The sequence below is a fragment of the Rhinolophus hipposideros genome (assembly GCF_964194185.1).
Source record: "Rhinolophus hipposideros genome assembly, chromosome: 19".
Lineage (NCBI taxonomy): Eukaryota > Metazoa > Chordata > Mammalia > Chiroptera > Rhinolophidae > Rhinolophus > Rhinolophus hipposideros.
In genome coordinates this window covers 15,397,749-15,417,622 of record NC_138065.1, presented here as the reverse complement: position 1 = coordinate 15,417,622, position 19,874 = coordinate 15,397,749, and the positions used below count along the sequence as shown (strand labels likewise).

Below are 19,874 nucleotides of genomic sequence, written 5' to 3'. Positions count from 1 at the left end.
CACCTGATAATTTTCTCATCATTCCTGGAAGAAGGATGTTTAATGACAGTTCACTAATATTCCCTCCGTGGCTTTTCCTATTCGTGGTGGCACCCCGTTTCCCACCATATTTTAAAAACCAAAAGTTATGTAAAAATTCGTGTTTTTAGTAAACTTAAAGAGCACAGATCCAACATCATCATTTTACAGATAAGGCAACTAATTAAGACTTAAATGAATTGTCTTTCGTCTGGATAGTGGCCAAGGTAGGAGTCCGGCTCAGTGCCCAATTTCTAAATGAGGACTTTTTACCCTTTACCATGACATTAGAATGTGCCTTCTCATTTGATTAAATTACTAAAATATGAAATACTACATGGTAGACTGTTGTAGAAAACACAGATGGGAAAGCATGGTCACATTTTACTCTGTTTTTAAAAGGTGTACATGAACTGAGTTGAAAGCTGTCTACAGTTCTTGCTAAGTGAATGCCATATATGATAGAAGACTACTTAATATTCTAAAACAACCCTACCTCTAAAGCTTTCTTAATGTAAAAAAAAAAAAAAAAAAGTTTTTAACCTTCTTCAAGCTCGCTTTTTAGCTTGATACACTATGAAGTCAACAGTAGATGGTTAGATTTAGCAATTTTAACATTGTTCTTTCCAACGTATAGCACAGTTTCCTTTGGGGAACAGAAGAGAAAAGCTTTCTTCCAAAGCTTCATTTTCATGACTAGTTTCTGTTTTTCTGATTGAAATCCAAGTGCCATAACCAAGTTGTCACACAACAGTTTTCTAAGTTCTGTCATTAATTAAAAAAAAAAATTAGGTAAGATATTTGATTCTTAGTCTAAACTGATGTGCTTCTAAACAGAAAGAAACTTGGAAATTAACATTTTATGTGTAAATGTTAAAAATAAAATCTTTTTCACGGTGTTCCAAAATAATTTCTGTTGCTTTCTGAGCAGTAGTATTAATTAATGTAGGACCTAGGATGCAATAATTCCCTAAAGTAAGTTAGATCTTAAGTGAGATTTTTTTATATATCAGAATCACTCACTTTTGGGAACAATTAAAATTGGAAAAAATACAGGGAGCATATTATTTTTTCAACTTTAATTCAGCAGGAACTGTTTATACTAGGGTAATCTGATTTTTATCGCAGTAGCAACCACAATTAGAATAATAAGAGCTAACATTTATTGAATTTTCAGTACAATGACAAGCAAATATTAACTCATTCAGGCCCAACAACAACCAGCATCCCCTTTTTATAAATGAGAGAGTTTAGACAAAAAGAAGTTAAGGAACTCGTCCAAGTGATAGAGCCGGGATTCGAATCCAGATGGAACTCTATTTACATGCACTGTATCTTAATAGTTTCCCATAGATGTAAATTGAAAAACCAAGGACAGTAGAGTAATAGCATCTGGTGAGCCTTTCAGCTATTTTGTTTCTTTATAAAGGGGGCAGTTGTGGAGTATGCGATGGTGGTCTCCATACTCCCAGAGCCAGTCTTTGGAGTCCAGTCCATTTTCCCAGCTGTATGGGGCCAGGATCCTTAAGAAGGGATTTTTATAAAAGACTATTCTTGAATGATTGGCCATCTACAATTCCACTGGACACATATGGTGATCTCTCCCTTCAGCCCAGAAATAATTTCTCAGCTCCAGTATGGGTTTCACCATGACAGTGAAAAGGTCTGCAGTCACAGCATACAGCCATAATTCTTCCCTCACACAGGGAACTCTCCAACCCCTAGATTCTCCAAGGAGCTCGTGCCTCATCCCAACAGCCTTCCTCCTTCCTTGAATCTTAGTGTGACCCTGCAGGGCCATGAGAGACACTGGAGTGATGGAACTTAATAGAGCTGAGAGGAACCTTACAGGTCTTTTAGTCCAGCACCTTTATCTGACAGATAAGAAAACTGAAGTCCAGAGAAATTAACAGCCAGACTGCCGCTCAGTAGCAGAACTGGTACCAGACCCCTGATCTTCTGACTCCTAGTGCCCTTTGCTTTGCAACAAACTACCACACTGTGACCTTTGTATGGACCCAAAGATATCCCCTGGTTAATTCATGAAAGAATGAAATTAATAAATTCTGCAACAGTTCACCTGAAGAGACAATACAAATACTGTTGATCTATTATAATTTTTTTATTTGCAATTTCTAACTACTCAGACAAGGGGCCCACTGGCAAAAAAAATTCTCAGAGGCTTCACGTTATGCAAAGACTTTTATTAGAATTGGATACATAGAATTTGTCTTAATTATATTGTTAATATGGCCTCCAATGTGCCTAATTTACTTTTGGGAATTAAACGTGTCTTAGTAATATTGACTGAATATTTATATATGTGCCAGGATCGTAGAATAACAATAGTAACCAGAGAATAACTGGCTAATTCTATTTTCCTTACAATTATAAAACAAAATGAATTTTTAAAAATTAAGATGAGGTATTAAATTTAAAATCTCGTGATGTCCAAATATTAAAACATGTATGCACAGACAGTAACATGCTATAGGAATTTAGGGGCTTCAGATTTCAATATCTTTTTTCCCCCCAGGACATTTGTATTCCCAAGGAAGACGTAACACCTAAAATTTTGTTTCACTGGAGATATGTATAGATTAGATTAGGATTTTCACAGAATGACTGCTGGTGGTTCTGAGTTTTAACTGTTCAAGAAGGTTGAGCTTCCCACATAATAAAAATTATTTGGAAAAACATGTCTAATTATATTCCCAGGCAAATACAAGGACTACCCTCCCCCCACCATCCCCAAGAAACTATCTTAAGGGCGCAATGCAGAAGAAAATTATATTCTATGTGGGGATCAGATTGTAACTGAGGTGTCAATCTTGACAATTCCATACAGATCAAGTAGTTTACAATTCAAAAGAGAATGACCTACAGTAATTTTTATACAGGTGGGAAGGTCCTTAAAATGGAAACTCAGCATCCTGGAGGGTGGGGGGGAATCACAAAACACGAAGAAAAGAGTAAGTAACTAAAATATAGGCATGGGCAAACATTTAACATATTGGAATATGGAGTAAAGTTTAATTTATGAAGTGAATTTTCAAAATTCACTTCTAAATGATAGAGTAAAATTTTTACCTTAAATTTCTTGGCAAAGCTTATTGACCAAACTATCATATTATTATATTATTTTCATTTCATCAAGACAAACCAGTGACTGAAACTTAACATTAAATTTGTAAACATCACCCCTGCTTATGACCTGGATTTGCCTCTCCTACAGGAGAAGGACGGAGAGAAACATTTCAACAAACGAAATTTCTCTTAATTTGACGTTCATAATATAAAGAATTTTCTATATAAAACCATAACAATGGTTTGAAATTTTTTCTAATTTTTTCTAATATAATTTCTAGAAATTTTTTCTAATATAATTTCTAGAAATTATATTAATTCCCTGAAAATGCAAATTTATTGTTTTTCAAAAGTGATTATCACCATTAAAGTAGGCTTGTTCTGTTCATTCAATAGCTACCCATCACCCAAATGCTCAAGTGAAAACATTCAGTCTACAACTTGCATATTTTGCTACTTGCTACCAAGTATCTATTTAGTAACACCTGAATACAAATGTGGAAAGTTGTTGCATGCTGTTTTCATTTATAAATTTTGATAGATATAATAATATTAACATAAAGATTTCCGTTGTCAAATATTTGAAAACCAAAGTTATAGTGAAAGTTCCATGTCTCACAAGAATGTTATTTGCTCTAATCTAATTATGGAGGAAACAAACAATCTGATAATACCTATTTAGTAGCCTAAACACTTGATATCAATTATTCAACTATTAGATATTTACTGAGGCCTTCTGCAAGGCTTTGCCCTTCCTCAAAGAGATCCAATCCAATTACGGAGACAAGAAATGGATGTATGACATTTAAACTAGCAATACTAAGACTCATGTTTATCCGTAGCAATGAGAAGTCAGGAGCACAGTGACATGCTAGATAGAGTTTAGAGTTAAGGGCTCTCCTTGTGAACCTGGGTGGTCCCAAAGGACCACGCAAAAGATGTGGTTTTGAGTTGATCTCAGTGGCTGGTAGATTGGAGTCATGAGATTACTGCTTTTCTTGTCATGGCCTACGCACTTTAGCAAAAATATTTTTAAAGCATCCAATCCTAAACCTGGCTGTTCTGTGTTTCCAGAGTCATTTTTTTTTCATACTGGTGAATCTAAGAAAGAAAGTACATCAATTCTTGAATTAACAATGCTCATATTTATTTTTAGATTAGAACCAATGTCTCTAGAAACATAATTTTTAGGTAAAAACATCATGAAAACATATTGCATCCATTCGTGCAAGCCTGAGATGGGATGAGAAGCACCTTGGACTATTCTCCTTAAGCCAGAACCACAATAATCCCTCTCTTTCTTTCTCTAAGAAATCACATAAACAAAAATAGGAAATAAATCCACTTCTTTGCAGAGATAATGGCTCACACTTAAAACATACCCCCGAAGAATTGCTCACAAAAGACTAATGCAGCCAGTTCACATCTGTAAATATAAATTGCAGAGACTGAGATCCTCAAGTGAGAAATTATTTCTTTCTCATTATCTTCCAGTTTCAGGCACTAGCTTTGTATAAGGTTTGAAGTGCTGAAGTCCCTAGTTGGTTATGTGTAAGAACAGTCTATTGCAAAAGACAGTGTATATAGGTTGGTTAGGGAAGGTGCTCTATATTTAATGTCCATTCAATGTTTTGGGAATCATCAATTGCTTGCTCTCGTTTGGTGCCGGAGTCATGTTTTGTTAAGTGCATCACAGCCAAGTTAAGATGTGTGGTTTGTGTCTTTGTCCATATGATTTTCTGTTTAGACCAAATGACATGATAGCTGAAAATAACATGCCCTGATTTTTCCTGATGCATGCAGATCCTCCCAAGTTTAATACGATATGGCCGAATATTTCTTCCCTTGAGGTTTCTAACCCAAAACAAGGTAGGAGCATGTAAAATTCCTACTGATAGAAAATCCCACATGTTTAGGGGGAAAAATCCCATATACTGTCATTCTGGCACTGAATAAGAGCCTTATCATAAATGCCATGTCTTCGAAAGAATCATGATTCAAATATTTTTTCTTATATGGAGAGTGTCCCAGAAACATAGTGAAAGATGTAGGGAAAAATTAAGTGGCATAGAAGTTATAAGCACTTTATTAAATTTACATTGTATATCAGTCCCAAGAAAAGCCTAGAGTTCTGTCGCCATCACAGTGTGTGAATACCAATAATAAGTCTTAAAAACTTGTGAGTGGCACAGGCGTCCTTCCACTGTCTTCCTTTTGCTTTTCTTAAATAAACTAATATGTCAGTTGTATTGAGGGTTGAGGAAAATAAATGTAAAGGCAGTATTGCAACCCCTAAGGAGACTTTCTTTTTCTTTTTTACTTTTGCTCTATATTGACTTACAAAAATTTGGAACTCCTCTCTCTCTCTCTCTCTCTGTCTCTCTCTGTCTCTCTGTCTCTCTCTGTCTCTCTCTCTGTCTCTCTCTGTCTCTCTCTCTGTCTCTCTCTCTCTCTCTGTCTCTCTCTCTCTGTCTCTCTCTGTCTCTCTCTGTCTCTCTCTCTCTCTCTCTCTCTCTCTCTCTCTCTCTCTCTCTCTCTCTCTCTCTCTTGTCCTTTCTCTTTCTCTCCCCCCTCTCCTTCCCTCCCACATCACAGTATATTTTCTCTGTTGGGGCTTTCCCGCTTGTAATCCTTTATGAATTAACAATAATTTCTACCAGCATTAAAAGTAACTTGTGTTCTGTCTATCCTTATAGTAGTCATTATTTTCTGACTTCTAACATCAACAATAAAAAGAAAGTACATAAAAGAGAGAGACAGACAGGAAGAAATAGAACTTTTAAAAACTGGGCAACCAAATTCATCAGATGCAGTGGACTGTTGAATTCACACTGACATCTAGCCTATAGGTAGACATGTATAAGTATGAGTTGATTTTCATAGAAAATTGTATTCTTTTGCCTTCTTCCTTCTCAAAAAAGAAGAAAAAAGGCACATCTTTGGCTTCCACCTTCCTTCATTATATACAGGATATTTCTTTTAAACTCTAATGAATATAGATGGAGGAGGAAATGAGCAAAAGGAGGAACCAGGAAATAGCTGCTAAGCAAAACAAAATATATTAGCAATTTGTTGAGGAGTCAAATTGGAAGGGCTGCATTTTCAGTCCTTGATCAGAGTGATGAAATTGAGACTGTCCTAGATACATATATTACTAGTAAATAGAATTATCTTAATCATCTGCTCCAAATGAATATTTTCAAGTTTCTGCACATATATGTGGAAGAAATAACAGCTCAAGCTCACCCCATTAGTAGATTTCTATGAGGATTCAGGGGGAGGTTTAGTGACTTTATTCCTTGGCAAGTTCAATGAGAGCCTCTTCAGTGAAAGGTCACTCAGTATTTCCCACTGAATTCCATAGTTCAACAAATTATACATGACAGGATCTAATACTTAACACTTCTCCACAGTAAGTGTTGAGGTGAACAAAATTATGCATTGTTCACAACCTGAAACAGACCCATTTAATTATTTTGCTATGTTTTCTGTGAGTGTCACAGGACTAAAAGCTTTCAGAAATGTCTTTAGTTAATGCCAGCTTCACTTTTTTAGAATGTAGATAATGAGTTCAAATGAATTGATTTGAGAAGAGGCACAGTTGAATCCAGTGCTTGGACTTGAAATTCTAGCTAAAGGTGCACTTTCCAGCAGAGGCCAGTTCTGTGCACCCACAGTTGATCTTGTCCACATCTGCAGAGAGCATCAGATGTTTTTGCTATTTTTACAAGCAACTCTTCAGGAATAATTGGAAAAGAAATGGCAGGCCAACTTAGAGAGAAATCCCTGCCATTAACAAGCCAATATCGTCACAAAGGTAATAAATGTTGAGGAGAACACTACACTTTTGAAAGGTAGACAGACTAAAGGTGATTTAGATGAGGTTCAGATGCCACAGAATGGTGGACCATTTTGATTCTGTTCTGTATGTCTGCTCATTTCAATAAAAACAGTGTAACTGATTTATACGTAAATGAGCTTACGGTTACACAGAGAAAATGACGTGGTGAACTGAGGCAATGATATTGCTGATTAACTCAACAACACACGTGTTATTTTAAGAGAGGGACAATAGGGGATCCCAATATCTATATTGTTACTAGAATAATCTTTATATCACTGGTTACTTGATTTAAAAGGTAATTCTATTTGCCTCTAAAAATAAAGCTTCTAAACTTATTTCTGACAATGTTAAACCATTTCCACCAAATAGAAGCCTTCCTTTGTGATAGCAACAAACTCCCAGAAATAACAGATACAAACAATCTCTTCATTTAGGGCTACTTTTCAAGTGGGTGGATGATAAATTATTACAGTTTGAACGTTTCACTATTGCTTCTAATGTGCTGTTCATTCTTTTAAACCTATCCAGTTGCTCCCAAAGTAGCTTTGTCAACAGTTTCTTCTGTTCAAGTTGCAAACCACAAGAGAGGTAGGAATTCTTGGATTCATACAGTGATTTCATGGTGTTATGTGTTGTGAAACATTGCACTGTATGAATCTGGAATATCTGTGAAGTGTACCCATCAGCTTATCGGTGAGGCACGTTGACTGATATTGATCAATGCATCAAAAAGTACTGAGAATGTCATCTGTAAGAGGGAAAAAAAGCTTCACTCAACAATTTGATTGCTGCAAATTAAAAATGCTGCAACATTTGTTTTCTGAAAGATTAATGTGTGAATAAGAATTATAACAGTTTAGGTTCCTGTTTAGAACATGAATGTTAGACTATGAACATTGTTATTCATTTGCATTGAAAATATGGAGACTCAGATTGAGTTTCAAGGATGCTTTTCATGAGAACAGAATGGCAGGTTCCAGGTCTGGTGCCCATTTGGCTTTGTAACAAATGAAATAACCTTGGAATTTCTACTTCCAAACATTATTCAGAATGAATCTGAGTAAATACCAATGAAGATTTGCACTGGGTTAAGCATTAATTATGACCTGAAAATAATAATTATATTACTGTCTTTATATGAAAACGTGCAGTATCTCTACTGTGACTCAAGAATGACCCATTCCAGCTAGCATATGTCATTCACAGAATGAAGATTTTTCAGGAAACATAAAGACTCTTGTTTCTATTTCACCATTTTCCTGTAAATGTGCTATGTGACAGGTGTGTCTCGTTTTCCACCCTTGACGGTTGGGCATATGTTATGATTTTCCATTTTTTTTTAAGGAAACACCTCCTACAAATAAATATATTTGTTAGCAAAATATGAATTTAGTTTGACCCACTTTGTGAAAATGACCATAATAGCTTCCCTATTAAATTTAGTCAAATCATTTTTCAGATTTTAATCAACATTGAATTGTTCCTTCTGTGGCATATAGAGAAAAAGAGGAAAGTGGTCAGACGATGGGAAAAGCAAAACCAATAGTATATAAACCATGCCTTAAACTTTCCTCACAATGTGCTTTCACATATTGAACATTAAAAACACCCTTTTGAGGGGTTTCCAAATGGATTTGAAACCTGGGGAAATAAGTCATTTAGGAAGAGAGAAGGACCAGATGATAGGTTATCAAGCCTGTGTGGGTACATGTGCGTATACATCCAAAGGCAATCATGGAGGCCACGGTGGGGACATCATTCCTAATCTATAATGTGCAAATCTACACAAAGAAACCAAGGAGGTGAAGGAGAAAGGAAGCAATAGGGACTTTTACAAAGTCCATCTCTTATGTCATCTCAAGCAGGCTGGATAAACAAGAGACCTCTTGATCTGGAATTTGACCTTCCTCATTGAATCTCTGATATCTTGGTGTCACAGCACTGATAAGATCCAAACGCATCACTGGTGGCAGGAATAGGCCACCTCAGGAGGTAGAATTATCATAGAAAAATCCACATCATCATCCAGTGATGTGTATGGAAGAGTTTCACGAGCTACACAAAGTTGTGAGACAGGGTTGGGGTGGGGTAAGGACCAGGAAAATGTTTCATTCCCACCCCTGAGGGAGGCCCCTTTGGAGTCCTGATGACTATTAATGCAGTGAAGGGAAAATAATTTTTTGAGTTTGAATTCATTCACCTCCTGTCTATCTAAAGTCTATTCCCTAAATCCTTTCTTTTTGAGTGACTAAAATTAGATAAAAAAAAAAAAAAAAAATCTACCTATGCCACAGTCAGAGTACTTTAATCTTATATATACTTAGGTAATGTAATAATGTAATCAGAGGCAGCATAGGGAACAGTGAAAAAGAAGGTGCCAAGGGGATATTTAACCTTCTCCTTTACATTCTTTTTTTTCCATTCTCTTTCTTTCCAACCTTTTGTTTTCCTGTGACTCCTATCAGAAAGAGCCTCTAAACCTTAGAAGAGGATTGGTTCTTTCCTGACCTAGAAAGCCAACTTTGAACACTCCCTCTTCTAAAATACTTCTAGCTTTTATTGGTTTTTACTAGCCAATTACTAAGGACTATGTTATCATAACTGCCTTATATGATATCATATGATATATGGAGGATTTTGCCCCGCCCCCAGGGGACTTTCGGTTGTCACAACTAGTTGCTACTGCATCTATTTGGTAGAGACCAGGGAAGCTTCTGAATATTCTACAATCTACAGGACAATAAAGAGTGATTTGGCCCAAAATGTCACTAGTGCCAAGGTTGAGAAACAATGCATTAGACTTTGCAGGCCTGGGCCTCATCCATTTCCCCCGGTACAAGGTGGTTCTCAGAAATATTGCAGTGTCTGCTGTGCCCCAGTACGTAGGTATGCTTTGGAGACCCCCATTAGCTTTGTTTACACAACAGTAATTACCATGTTTCCCCGAAAATAAGACCTAGCCGGACAATCAGCTCTAATGCGTCTCTTGGAGCAAAAATTAATATAAGACCCAGTATTATATCATATCATATCATATCATATCATATCATATCATATCATATCATATCATATCATATCATATCACATCAGACCCAGTCTTGTGTCATAGTTAAATAAGACCGGGTATTTTATTAATTTTTGCTCCAAAAGGCGCATTAGAGCTGATTGTCCGGCTAGGTCTTATTTTTGAGGAAATACGTTAAAACGTATCTGAAAAAATATATGTAGTCTACAATGCAATTTGAGGTTGAGAAACTATATAAAGCTATAGCAATTTTTGGAAATATGGTTTTTCCTACCTAAGTTGACCTGAGTAGACATATAGTCAACTCTGCTAAAATAATCACTAACTCAATTATATCTTGTTGTTTTTCTAAACACTTTAATCTATAGTCTATAGCCAGACTCTTATGGAATTGGAGTGGTGGGGGGATAAATTTAAAAATAACTTTCCTCTGTGTCTTCCTCTGACTCCCAAAGGAAAGTGCCTCAGGATCATCACTGATTGCTTAATTCATTCGACATTTTTTTTGAGTGTTCAGTACATGTCAGGTGATGTTTTGTGCTCTGTGGTTGCAACTGTGAACAAAACAGACAAGGTCTGCATTCATGTATTTGCAATCGGAGTGTGGGGGAGAATATTTTTTGAATATAATTTCAGGTACTATAAAGATTAAAAAATAATTAAACAGGATTAGAAAATTGGGGGATTATTGTGATTTGGTCTAGGGCTGTTATTTTAGAGTGGTCACAGGATTTTCTTTGAGCAGAGAACTAAAAACAAAGTGAGGAAGCAAGTCATAGGGACACCTGTGGTGGGGTGGGGGGAATATTCCAGATAGAGGTAACAGCAAGTGCAAAGGCCCTGGGGAAGTTCTTGGCACATTTGCAGAGCAACATGGAGACATTTTACAATGAGTGAGGAAGAGAGTGATAGCAGTGAGCCCCCCAGGGAATCCAGGGACCAGATCAATGGGGAATGAAAGAGTTCAAACTCTGTTAATCTGAATGACGTGGGGAACCATTAGGGTTATGAGCAGAGGGATGTCGTAACCTAATTTAAATTTTGAAAGAGTTACACTGACTGCTGTGTGGAAAGGAGACTATCACAAAGATGGAAGCCAGGAGAACAGTTTGGAGACAACAGCAACAATCCAGGTGGGGGGTGATGGTAACTTGAAGGATGAGATGGTGAGAGGTGGTGAGATTTAGAATGTATTTTAAAAGCACAGCCAGAGGATCTGGTAATGGATTAGTTATTAGGGATGGGAAAATGAAAGGTGTCAAAAACAACTCCAGGAATTTCGAGCTAAGCAGTTGGAGGAGCAGAATTGTTGTTTATTGAGATAGCGTGAGCTGCCTGGGTGAGTAGCAGGTTTGGGAAGGTGACCAAATAGCTCAATTTTGCACATGTTAAACTTGACGTTAAGTGTCCAAGTGGAGACAATAAAAAGGCCATTGAGTATATTAGTCTGAATTAAGCCTCACCAACTGACTGGGGAGTTGGTCCAGGCCGGAAATAACTATTTTGGAAAGATTAGCACATAGATGGTTCATAAAGTCATGAGACTGAGTAAAAACACCTGGCTCTAGGGTGAGCCTAAGTAGCAATGAGGTCCAAGGACTAAGGCCTGAGGCATTTCAGGACATAGGGCAAAAAGCAAAAGAGAAGGAAAAGCAATGGTGGGTACAGATGGAGGAGCACCGATAGAAAGAATGGTGGCCCAGAAGTCCCCTGTTCAGGAAGGGTTGCCAGGCAGCCCTGAGGGCCCCGTGGAGGTTTATGATCATCAGCTTAAAGTGAGACTTACTTCAAAATGGTTGGAGAAAAACCCCAGCTACATTTGGCTGTTAGAGTGTAGGCATGGAGAGGTAGAGAACTAGATTTAACCAGGATCAGGTTTACCCAGAAGACTATGATTGGGGAGAAGGGGTAGGGGACAAGGGAGAGGAGACTATATAAAAGGAAGTGATTATGAGGATGGACCATGGACTTTGTAAAAAGGGAAGGGAGGAGATTGTCGGTAAGTGAATTGGAGGATCAAAGAATTATTGAGCTATTCCTATCATCCCTTAAGAAACTTAATATGATAATGCAGCTCAAACTGTATCATTAATAATCATTAATGGATTCTATGCCTATGCTGAAAGACGAGTTACTACAGAGTGGTAAATTAACAGAGTACTGGGAAGAAAAAAAATAGTTTAATAGTTACATTTGAAATGCCTTGTATTTGTACAATTTTCTCATGTTTTTCAAATCATTTTCAAAGATCTTTTTCTCACTTTTTATTCTGAAATATGTCATGGCCAGAGAAGACAGCTTTGTCAAAGTCTCAGAAGAGTCTAAAAGTGTTAAAAGAATCAAGTTGTTGTCAGCCCATTTCCTAGATTATAAAACATTTTAAATATCCATTTATTTTCTGAAATAAATTTATAGTATTGGTTTTTAGCTGAATGTGATTTCATATATAACTATATAATTACTTATGTAATTTATAGTTTTTAACTTTTCTGATCAAAATCAATAAATTGGTTTTCAAAAAACATGACCTGGAAACAAATAGTTAATGTCATCACAGAAATGTATACTATTCATTAAATTCAAAGAATAGTGGGTAACTGTGTCCCATTTGACATATCTGCGGAGATTCATAGACTACGTTGGAAAGTGTTGAACTTGGATATCTACAAATATGCTTTTATTCCTTGGATAAAGCTTTGTCCAATGGAGCTCATTGGGAAGATCTTAGAGTCCTTCAAATACAAAGGAACCATGCTGTCAAACTTCTCCAACCTTAATCTCTACCCTTTCCCAACTGCGTGCCTTTACCCACTCTGTTCCTTTCACCTGAAATGCTCCTGCCCTCCTTTTTTTTTTTTTTTTTTGATAAACCCTACCTGCCCAAGAAAGATTTAGTGTTAAGTCCAGCATTCAGTTAGTTTGTCCTAAGTCCTCTCAAGTTCAATGAATGTCTTTTTAGATCGTTTTGTGTCACTATTAAAATACCCCATGCTATTTTGTTTTCTATTTCTCAGCACATATAAACAAACCTCTTGACAACAAGGACTTCTCTGTAGTTCTAAAAAGTTCCTAGGATGAATTTATGCCCATAAAAGATGCTTTTGAAAAAAAGTTGGATTAACTCTACGAGGTGCACCAAGGACCATCCTGGGGTGAGGAACATGAAAAAGACAACCATTCAAGGGCCCCTTCCAGAGAGGGGGAGGCTGAGGATGGGCTGTTCGTGCCCTCAGGAATTCTAGGCAGCTCTGAGGGAAGAAATCCTTGGGAAGCAATTATATTTGGAGAGTTGGGTCTCCTCCCTGTTGCCACTACTGTGAGGTGGCTCCAGGCTGAAAAGATTCTGTTTGGTTCAAACAAACCTTCAATCAAGGAACATTCTAGAGGCCTTCTACGTTTCCTAAGGTGTCAGAAATGCCAGTTTAGCAAGGTGTAACTCAGGAAGATGTAGTGTTTTGGGGTATTGTTTTTTAAAAGAATTTAATTCCATGAGCTGCAATTCTATTGTTGTTATTACTCTTATTAATTTGGCATGCCTTAACTACTAAATTTAGGCAAGTATTTTTTTACCTCATATCCCACATTGGATTCCAAAGGCCTCCTTCTCCTAGTACTCCCTCTCTCTGGTTCTTTTGGCTCCCCATCATCATCCCCACCCAGCACACACACAGTGATACAGATAGCCTCAAATAGAGAAAGTGGCTCGCCTTCAGGAATCTTCCCTTCTTGCCTTTTGTTTAAGCATCTGGAGTCCCCAAGGTGCTGACCCTATTCCTGGGTATTTTCTACTCTTCACCATTTTCAGTGTCATCCTCAGCGTCTATCGAAATTTGATTTCATTCTGTCAGGACCTTGACCTCAGCTCTCTACTGTAGTAACTGCCTCTCTAATAAATGAATCTAAAATGTCCTGATGAGTCGCAGCATGTTAATAAGAAAAGAAGGGGAGGCTTGTCACCCTTCCTTATTCTTCCTTATTCATTGTTGATGATGCTTATTCATTTTTACCTAGTCACCAAATGCAGTACTTTCCAAAATTTTATCTAGGACAACAGAGTACCTCACCACCTTTCGTAGGGCCTGGCACATGGTAGACCAATCCAATAAAGTATTTATTGAATGAATGAATGGATGGGCTCAAATGATGACTGTGTTTGGCTTCCTGGTGAGATGAAATAAAAGCTGGACGTTTTAAAAAAGGAGTATAGAAATGATTTTCAGTATCATGGTTGACCTTCCCCATAAAGGTCCAGGTAGGCTTACCCCCCATATTTTGAGAAGACAAATTACATTCCCCACCTAGTTACCTCTCACCCTTTTTATTTCTGTCTAATAATTATTGCTACCAGTTGTCTTTGCCTTTACCACTTCTTCAGAAAAGGTTGAATTAGTTCACCACTTCTTGCTTTGGCTGAGATGCAACAGAGAGAAAATCTAGTCACTCTTCACCCTTCCCCACCTGTTCTCGTTCTCTTTCCTTCATTCCCATATCTAGTTCTTGTTACCATCACCCCTAAGCTTCAGAGCCTCCTCCAACATTTTGAGGAGACAAAGGGAAAAAATCTGGGGATACAGTAGCTGCCTAATCCTTCTTTTGTAGCAGACTTAGCTTGAAACTTGGAAGAAAAAAAATCGTAAGAGCCCTTGTTTAATACAAATAATCTCCCTGCTTTATATATTGCCTCTCACACATAAACAAACATGCCGGTTTGGCCTGATGAAAGGCTTACCAAAGCCACGTCCCCTCTTAGCATTTGAGAAAAGAGCAAACATAAAGAATTACTCAGTTGTCTAGATCCCTATTAAATTTGCCGTGATTTCTTTGAAATCCTGATGAAGTTCCAGTCTCAACAGAAATGATGGTGAGCCTGTAAACAATGGAGCCAAGGGTGATGGCAGATTCAGGTCCTGGGTGCTCACATACTTGCCAGCCTCCTTTTGAAGACTGCAGATATAAAGAGAAAATGAGGGAAGTGATGCCGACAGTAAAGTTCCCAGTGCGCAAAAAGGAGACTTTTGCATCAATAAAACCCAACTCTCCAAATATTAAAAGGTGTACACCTGCAAATGCTTCTGTTCATCTGGTCTGCCAAGAATTGACAATCTCCAGTCATGTTCTGAATGTCCAACCTTTCTATCGTGCTTGAAACAGATGCTACTTCCATGCCAGTCACAACCACCTGTTGTCGCCATGTGTCATGTTGAATCGTGTATATGTAATGCCGTTCCGCCATCTTTTCTCCCCCCCTCATTTTATCCGAGCATGTAGTGTGCTATTACTCTGCTACTGTATACACTCTGTATACATTTCTGTTCTTCCTTGCAAGATTGTGAATGCTTCGGCCACTCCAATCGATGCAGTTATATCGATCTGCTAAATACAGTCATTTGCGTGAGCTGTAAACACAACACTAGAGGGCAGCACTGTGAGTTATGCAGGCTGGGCTACTTCAGAAATGCTTCTGCACAGCTGGACGATGAGAATGTGTGCATAGGTCAGTTCCATTATAATTTCAGCTATTGTTCTGTGCCTTTCGAGCTATGGGGAGCTATTTAAAGTGGAGAGGCTGGTGCTTTGCACCACGGCTGAGCCAAAATGAACTTTCTCAATGGAGAAAAACATCTTTGTGGTAGACTTCAAATTCACTTGTGCTGGTTGAAATCGTAGTTGGGGGATATATTTTGAATCCTTATGTTATTGTTGCTTTAAAGATAATGCTCTGAAAAATCATGTTTAGAAGATGAAGAATTTTCTTTCTATTATTTTTCTTTCCTTTTTTTTTTTTTTTTTGCATGAAATCTTAAAACCTGGTAATTTCAATCTGATCCTAACTTTTGAAATGAAAACTCATTATATGGGATGTAACAATAGATATGAGAAATTAGGATACAAACTCTTACACATAATTGGTAATCAACAAATACTGATTGATTAAAAATATTGCCATTTGGAATTGAAAGCTACTAATAACTGATAATGTAAAAGTTTTCCTGAAATTTTCATCCACAGTAAAGAAATTCCATTTATTGAATTTTCCTAGAGCCCCCCAAAAGAGAAGCAATTTCTCAAAAGTATTCTAGATGCTGAATTCTCTTAGCGTCTAGATGCTTAATTCTCTTAATATCATAAAACTGAGTCCCCTGGGTCCCCTGGAGCACTCTCCCCAAACCCCATGACTACTGTTTATGTCAGCTGCCGGGAACCAGATGCCCTTCTCATCCAAAAAACCTTGCCTACCTTTTGTGTAGTGGAACCTGTCTTTAAGAAAGGGAGCTAATGGAAAAATAAACAATAAATGGAATTTCACTTCATAATTTACTTGGAACAAATGCATATATTCAAAATGGTGATGGCTACAGATCTGTTGCCACACCAGAAGGTAACTATATAGGCAACCAACTTTAAAGGTAGATTTTTTTTACATAAGTTAAACAGAATACACGAACTGAAAAATGACAAGTGATCTTTTCATCAAAAAAAGGAATCCAATCAATCAGCAATTCTGAGATTATTGTTCTTTGATTGGTGATATAGGTACTTGCCAAGTGTCTCATAAAATAGCTGTACAAGTTGTTTTGAATTCAATTGGGCCAACTTTTACATAATGCTGTTTATGTCTGCAATATGTTCTATTTTTCAAAGTCTTCCGTATTTATTATTTGTGAATTAGTGGAGAAATCACTGGATTTAAAGGCCGGAGAGCTGGGTTCAAGTCCCAGTCCCAGTTTGCTAATTTAATAGCTGAGTGCCTTAGGTAAGTCATTTGAGAACTCTTGGTCAAATTTGGATAAAATGGGATGACCAGGAAACACTTGGTGAACTATGGAGTGACTTGTAAATATGTTTTTTTGACTTGATTCTCATTAACAAAATACTTGGGGGTAAGTATTGTGCTGATAATTTCTACTATTTTCCAGTTGAGAAAAGTAAGGCAAATTGGCCTAAATCATATACCTTTAGCAAAGAGTTATTTTCCTGACTTCAAAGTTAAACACTTTCTCCCAACCACTGTGACACATTTAGCAAAGCTAAGCTTGTCAGTCTTCTACTTATGGTTTGCTTTCTGGATGACAGCCACAATTCCACTATGAGCTTGTGAACAGAAGCAGTTCAATTACCTCTATAACACTTGGGTTACAAAGATTTCAGGATACTAATAAAAACCAAAAGACATGTAGCTGTCTGAATTTTGAATGCAGAGTTACATTTCACTGAATGTCATTTGTAAAAGTATATGAATGTCATACTGTAAATATGGAAACAAGAGAAAAGGGAAAATAAATAGGAACACAGGAGTAAAACCTAATTATTTTTACAACATACATAAAATCAAAATGGTTTATAATTTAATTCATATTATTTTAAATAAACCAAAGAAAAAGGCCTTCTGAGAGAAGATTTTATTCCATAAAATTTCTTATAGCAGGTCACTCACTTAACACTATCCCAATATGTTTGGCTCAGAGTATTCTATTCTCAGGAAGTTTGGCCTTTTTTCAGTCCTAAAATAATCTGTGAACTACAAAATCTGCACTTCCTATCCGAATCTAAGAGGTATAGTCCTGTTGTGACCCATGTTTGATTATCCACAGACAAGAACAGAGCCCATTCAGCTTTTGTGGTTTAAATCACATAAACTAAAGATGAAATATGAAAAGCTTAATATTCGTTTCTGTATTGATTTCTACTTTTAAAAAATCAAGAGCAATTGTTTTTCTTTTCCATTTCTTGAAAGTTTGTTAATTAAAATTATAAACCTTTGGAGAATTTCATTTATTATTGAAACAAACGTTTCTATTCAGTATGTTATACTCTTCAAACCAAGTAAAGTAATTGGTAAGCACAAAGATGAGTGTTTTTAGGTACCATCACAATTAGCTACAATAACCCCCAAATATCAAAATTCCTTACATTGTTGCCCTTTTCCCACGGGGTAAAGTTGTTTTTAAAGAGTGGACCAAAAAATTTGCCTCGCTGGTATATGCTATGGTCTATCTTTTGTCTTTAGTCAATATACACATACAAGGAATCAATAACAATTTCCTAAAAAAGCTATAGACTTTACTTTTCCCACTTAAGGGGTGAAGGGCAGAGATATCGGGGCTGCCTGTATACAAGGCTAAGGCTGGAGTTCACTCGCAAGGGCTTCTGGAAGCCTGTGGCTCCATTGCCAAGGTTTGCCCTATGGAGCAATATGCCCTATTCACTCTGTTCCACATTTAAGCTCCCCACAGGGCTTGAAGCGGGACTGAGAATTAAATTGGAGAGGATACACCACAAGTAATTGAGAGTACATGTTTATACTATTTTGTACAGAGAGCACTAATGAAAATTAATGGGTGTTTACCCGACTCATTTTCACAGAATTAGGCAGTAAACTCAGAAATTTTGAACTTCATTTTTGTCTCTCCAAATTTAAAAAACAAACAAACAAAAAAAACCAAGGCACTTTCCCAATTTTTTAACAACTGGCAGTCAAATCTACGAGGGTACAGCCTATACCTTTGACAAAGTGTCGACTCTGTGTTGAAATAGATGTTTAAACTACTTGCATCATTTTATATTATGGCAAATATAAAATGCAACCTTTTCATGTTGCCACAGTGATTCCTGCTTTGTGATTACTGGTGAATTTACCCATTTTCATACAAATTCCAAGCACTACCATGTCTCCAAAGATGCATGTAATTACCCTGTATGATGCAGCAATTACATGAAGATGACATCCTTGCATGATTCTGTTTCATATAAACTCAAGCAGTAAGCAGGAAGCCAGAGGATACGTGGTTTGTGACCTTGGTAATCACTGCAAATAATCCCCGATAACAAGCTTGACATCAGAATGGACCACAGGGCTCAGCAATTGCTACTAAATGTATCTCAAATTATGATGTATTATTTTTTATTCCTCTTGAAACCCACGATCAGGTCATCAGGGGTCCCTTCTCTAGAGCAAAGCAAACACAAGACACTTCTAATCCCTATAAATCAATTGTAGTGTAACTTTTTAATCAAACCTCCAAAAGTATGTCATGTTGTTTTTTATTCTCACAGTTCTGCATATTCTTACTGGTTTCATGAAATAAAATGTAATTCTCCAAGGCCATCCTCATCACCCCAACACCTGCCATTGATCAAAGCCCCATAAATGGTATTTTTAAAACTAAATTATTTGTATGTAAGGTGGAGTGTAGACCACACCTCTCCTTGTCACTTATGTTCATGACTGTTTGAAAAGCATTACATTTACCGCCTTTTCTATGACAACCATTGCGATATACTGTGGTTTAGGTCTTCTACATTTTTAAAATTTTTATTTACATTTATTTGCATCTAAAAACCTTATATTAATCCATTGTTATGGGCCAATTGATTAGAATAATATATGAATTCATGTTGGCCAGATGTAACTCTACTTCCTGGCTTACAAAATGTTGGTGATTCATTGCCAACTTAGACACTTTAAATAGTAAGAAACATTATTACAGATTTGGTATAGGTACATACTTATACATATGTACAGAGAAACATTTTAAAGCCACAGCAAAATTGCTATTTAAAAAAATTTTGAATAACCCCTATAGACACTCATTAAAATAGATAATACCAATTTAAAATAAAACTCTAGTTATTAAGGACAAGCCAACCCAGGCAAGGAGAGAGCATTTTAGAGTAAAATTTAGTTTTATTTTTACCTATGTATGTCATTCTTTATGTCTTATATATATGTTTGTAGCACAAGAATGCTGAAGTCACAACATGACTTAATGTGAAATAAATCATAATTCTAAGGTACTCCACATTCTTTGAAGAAATTACCTAAATAGTTCCTATGACAAAAATAGTGAGAGCCAAAATTCTGGACCTCCCTATAATATTAAACCCTGAATTTCCATTGCT

The 19,874-nt window shown here is 36.7% G+C and overlaps 1 protein-coding gene across 10 annotated transcripts in view; it reads left to right on the top strand.

Moving 5' to 3' along the window:
- NTNG1 (netrin G1) overlaps positions 1 to 19,874 on the top strand; it is a 306,932-nt gene that overhangs the window by 241,165 nt on the left and 45,893 nt on the right. For 4 of the 10 annotated variants that reach the window (XM_081025814.1, XM_081025816.1, XM_081025819.1 and 1 more), the window contains 3 exons: positions 4,909 to 4,974; positions 7,478 to 7,537; positions 15,301 to 15,468. The exons of 2 other annotated variants lie outside the window; for them this stretch is intronic. In XM_081025814.1, the coding sequence (XP_080881940.1) occupies positions 4,909 to 4,974; positions 7,478 to 7,537; positions 15,301 to 15,468 (294 nt within the window). The remainder of the gene's footprint in view (positions 1 to 4,908; positions 4,975 to 7,477; positions 7,538 to 15,300; positions 15,469 to 19,874) is intronic. 4 more of the 10 variants (XM_081025820.1, XM_081025821.1, XM_081025818.1 and 1 more) reach the window with 3 other exon arrangements.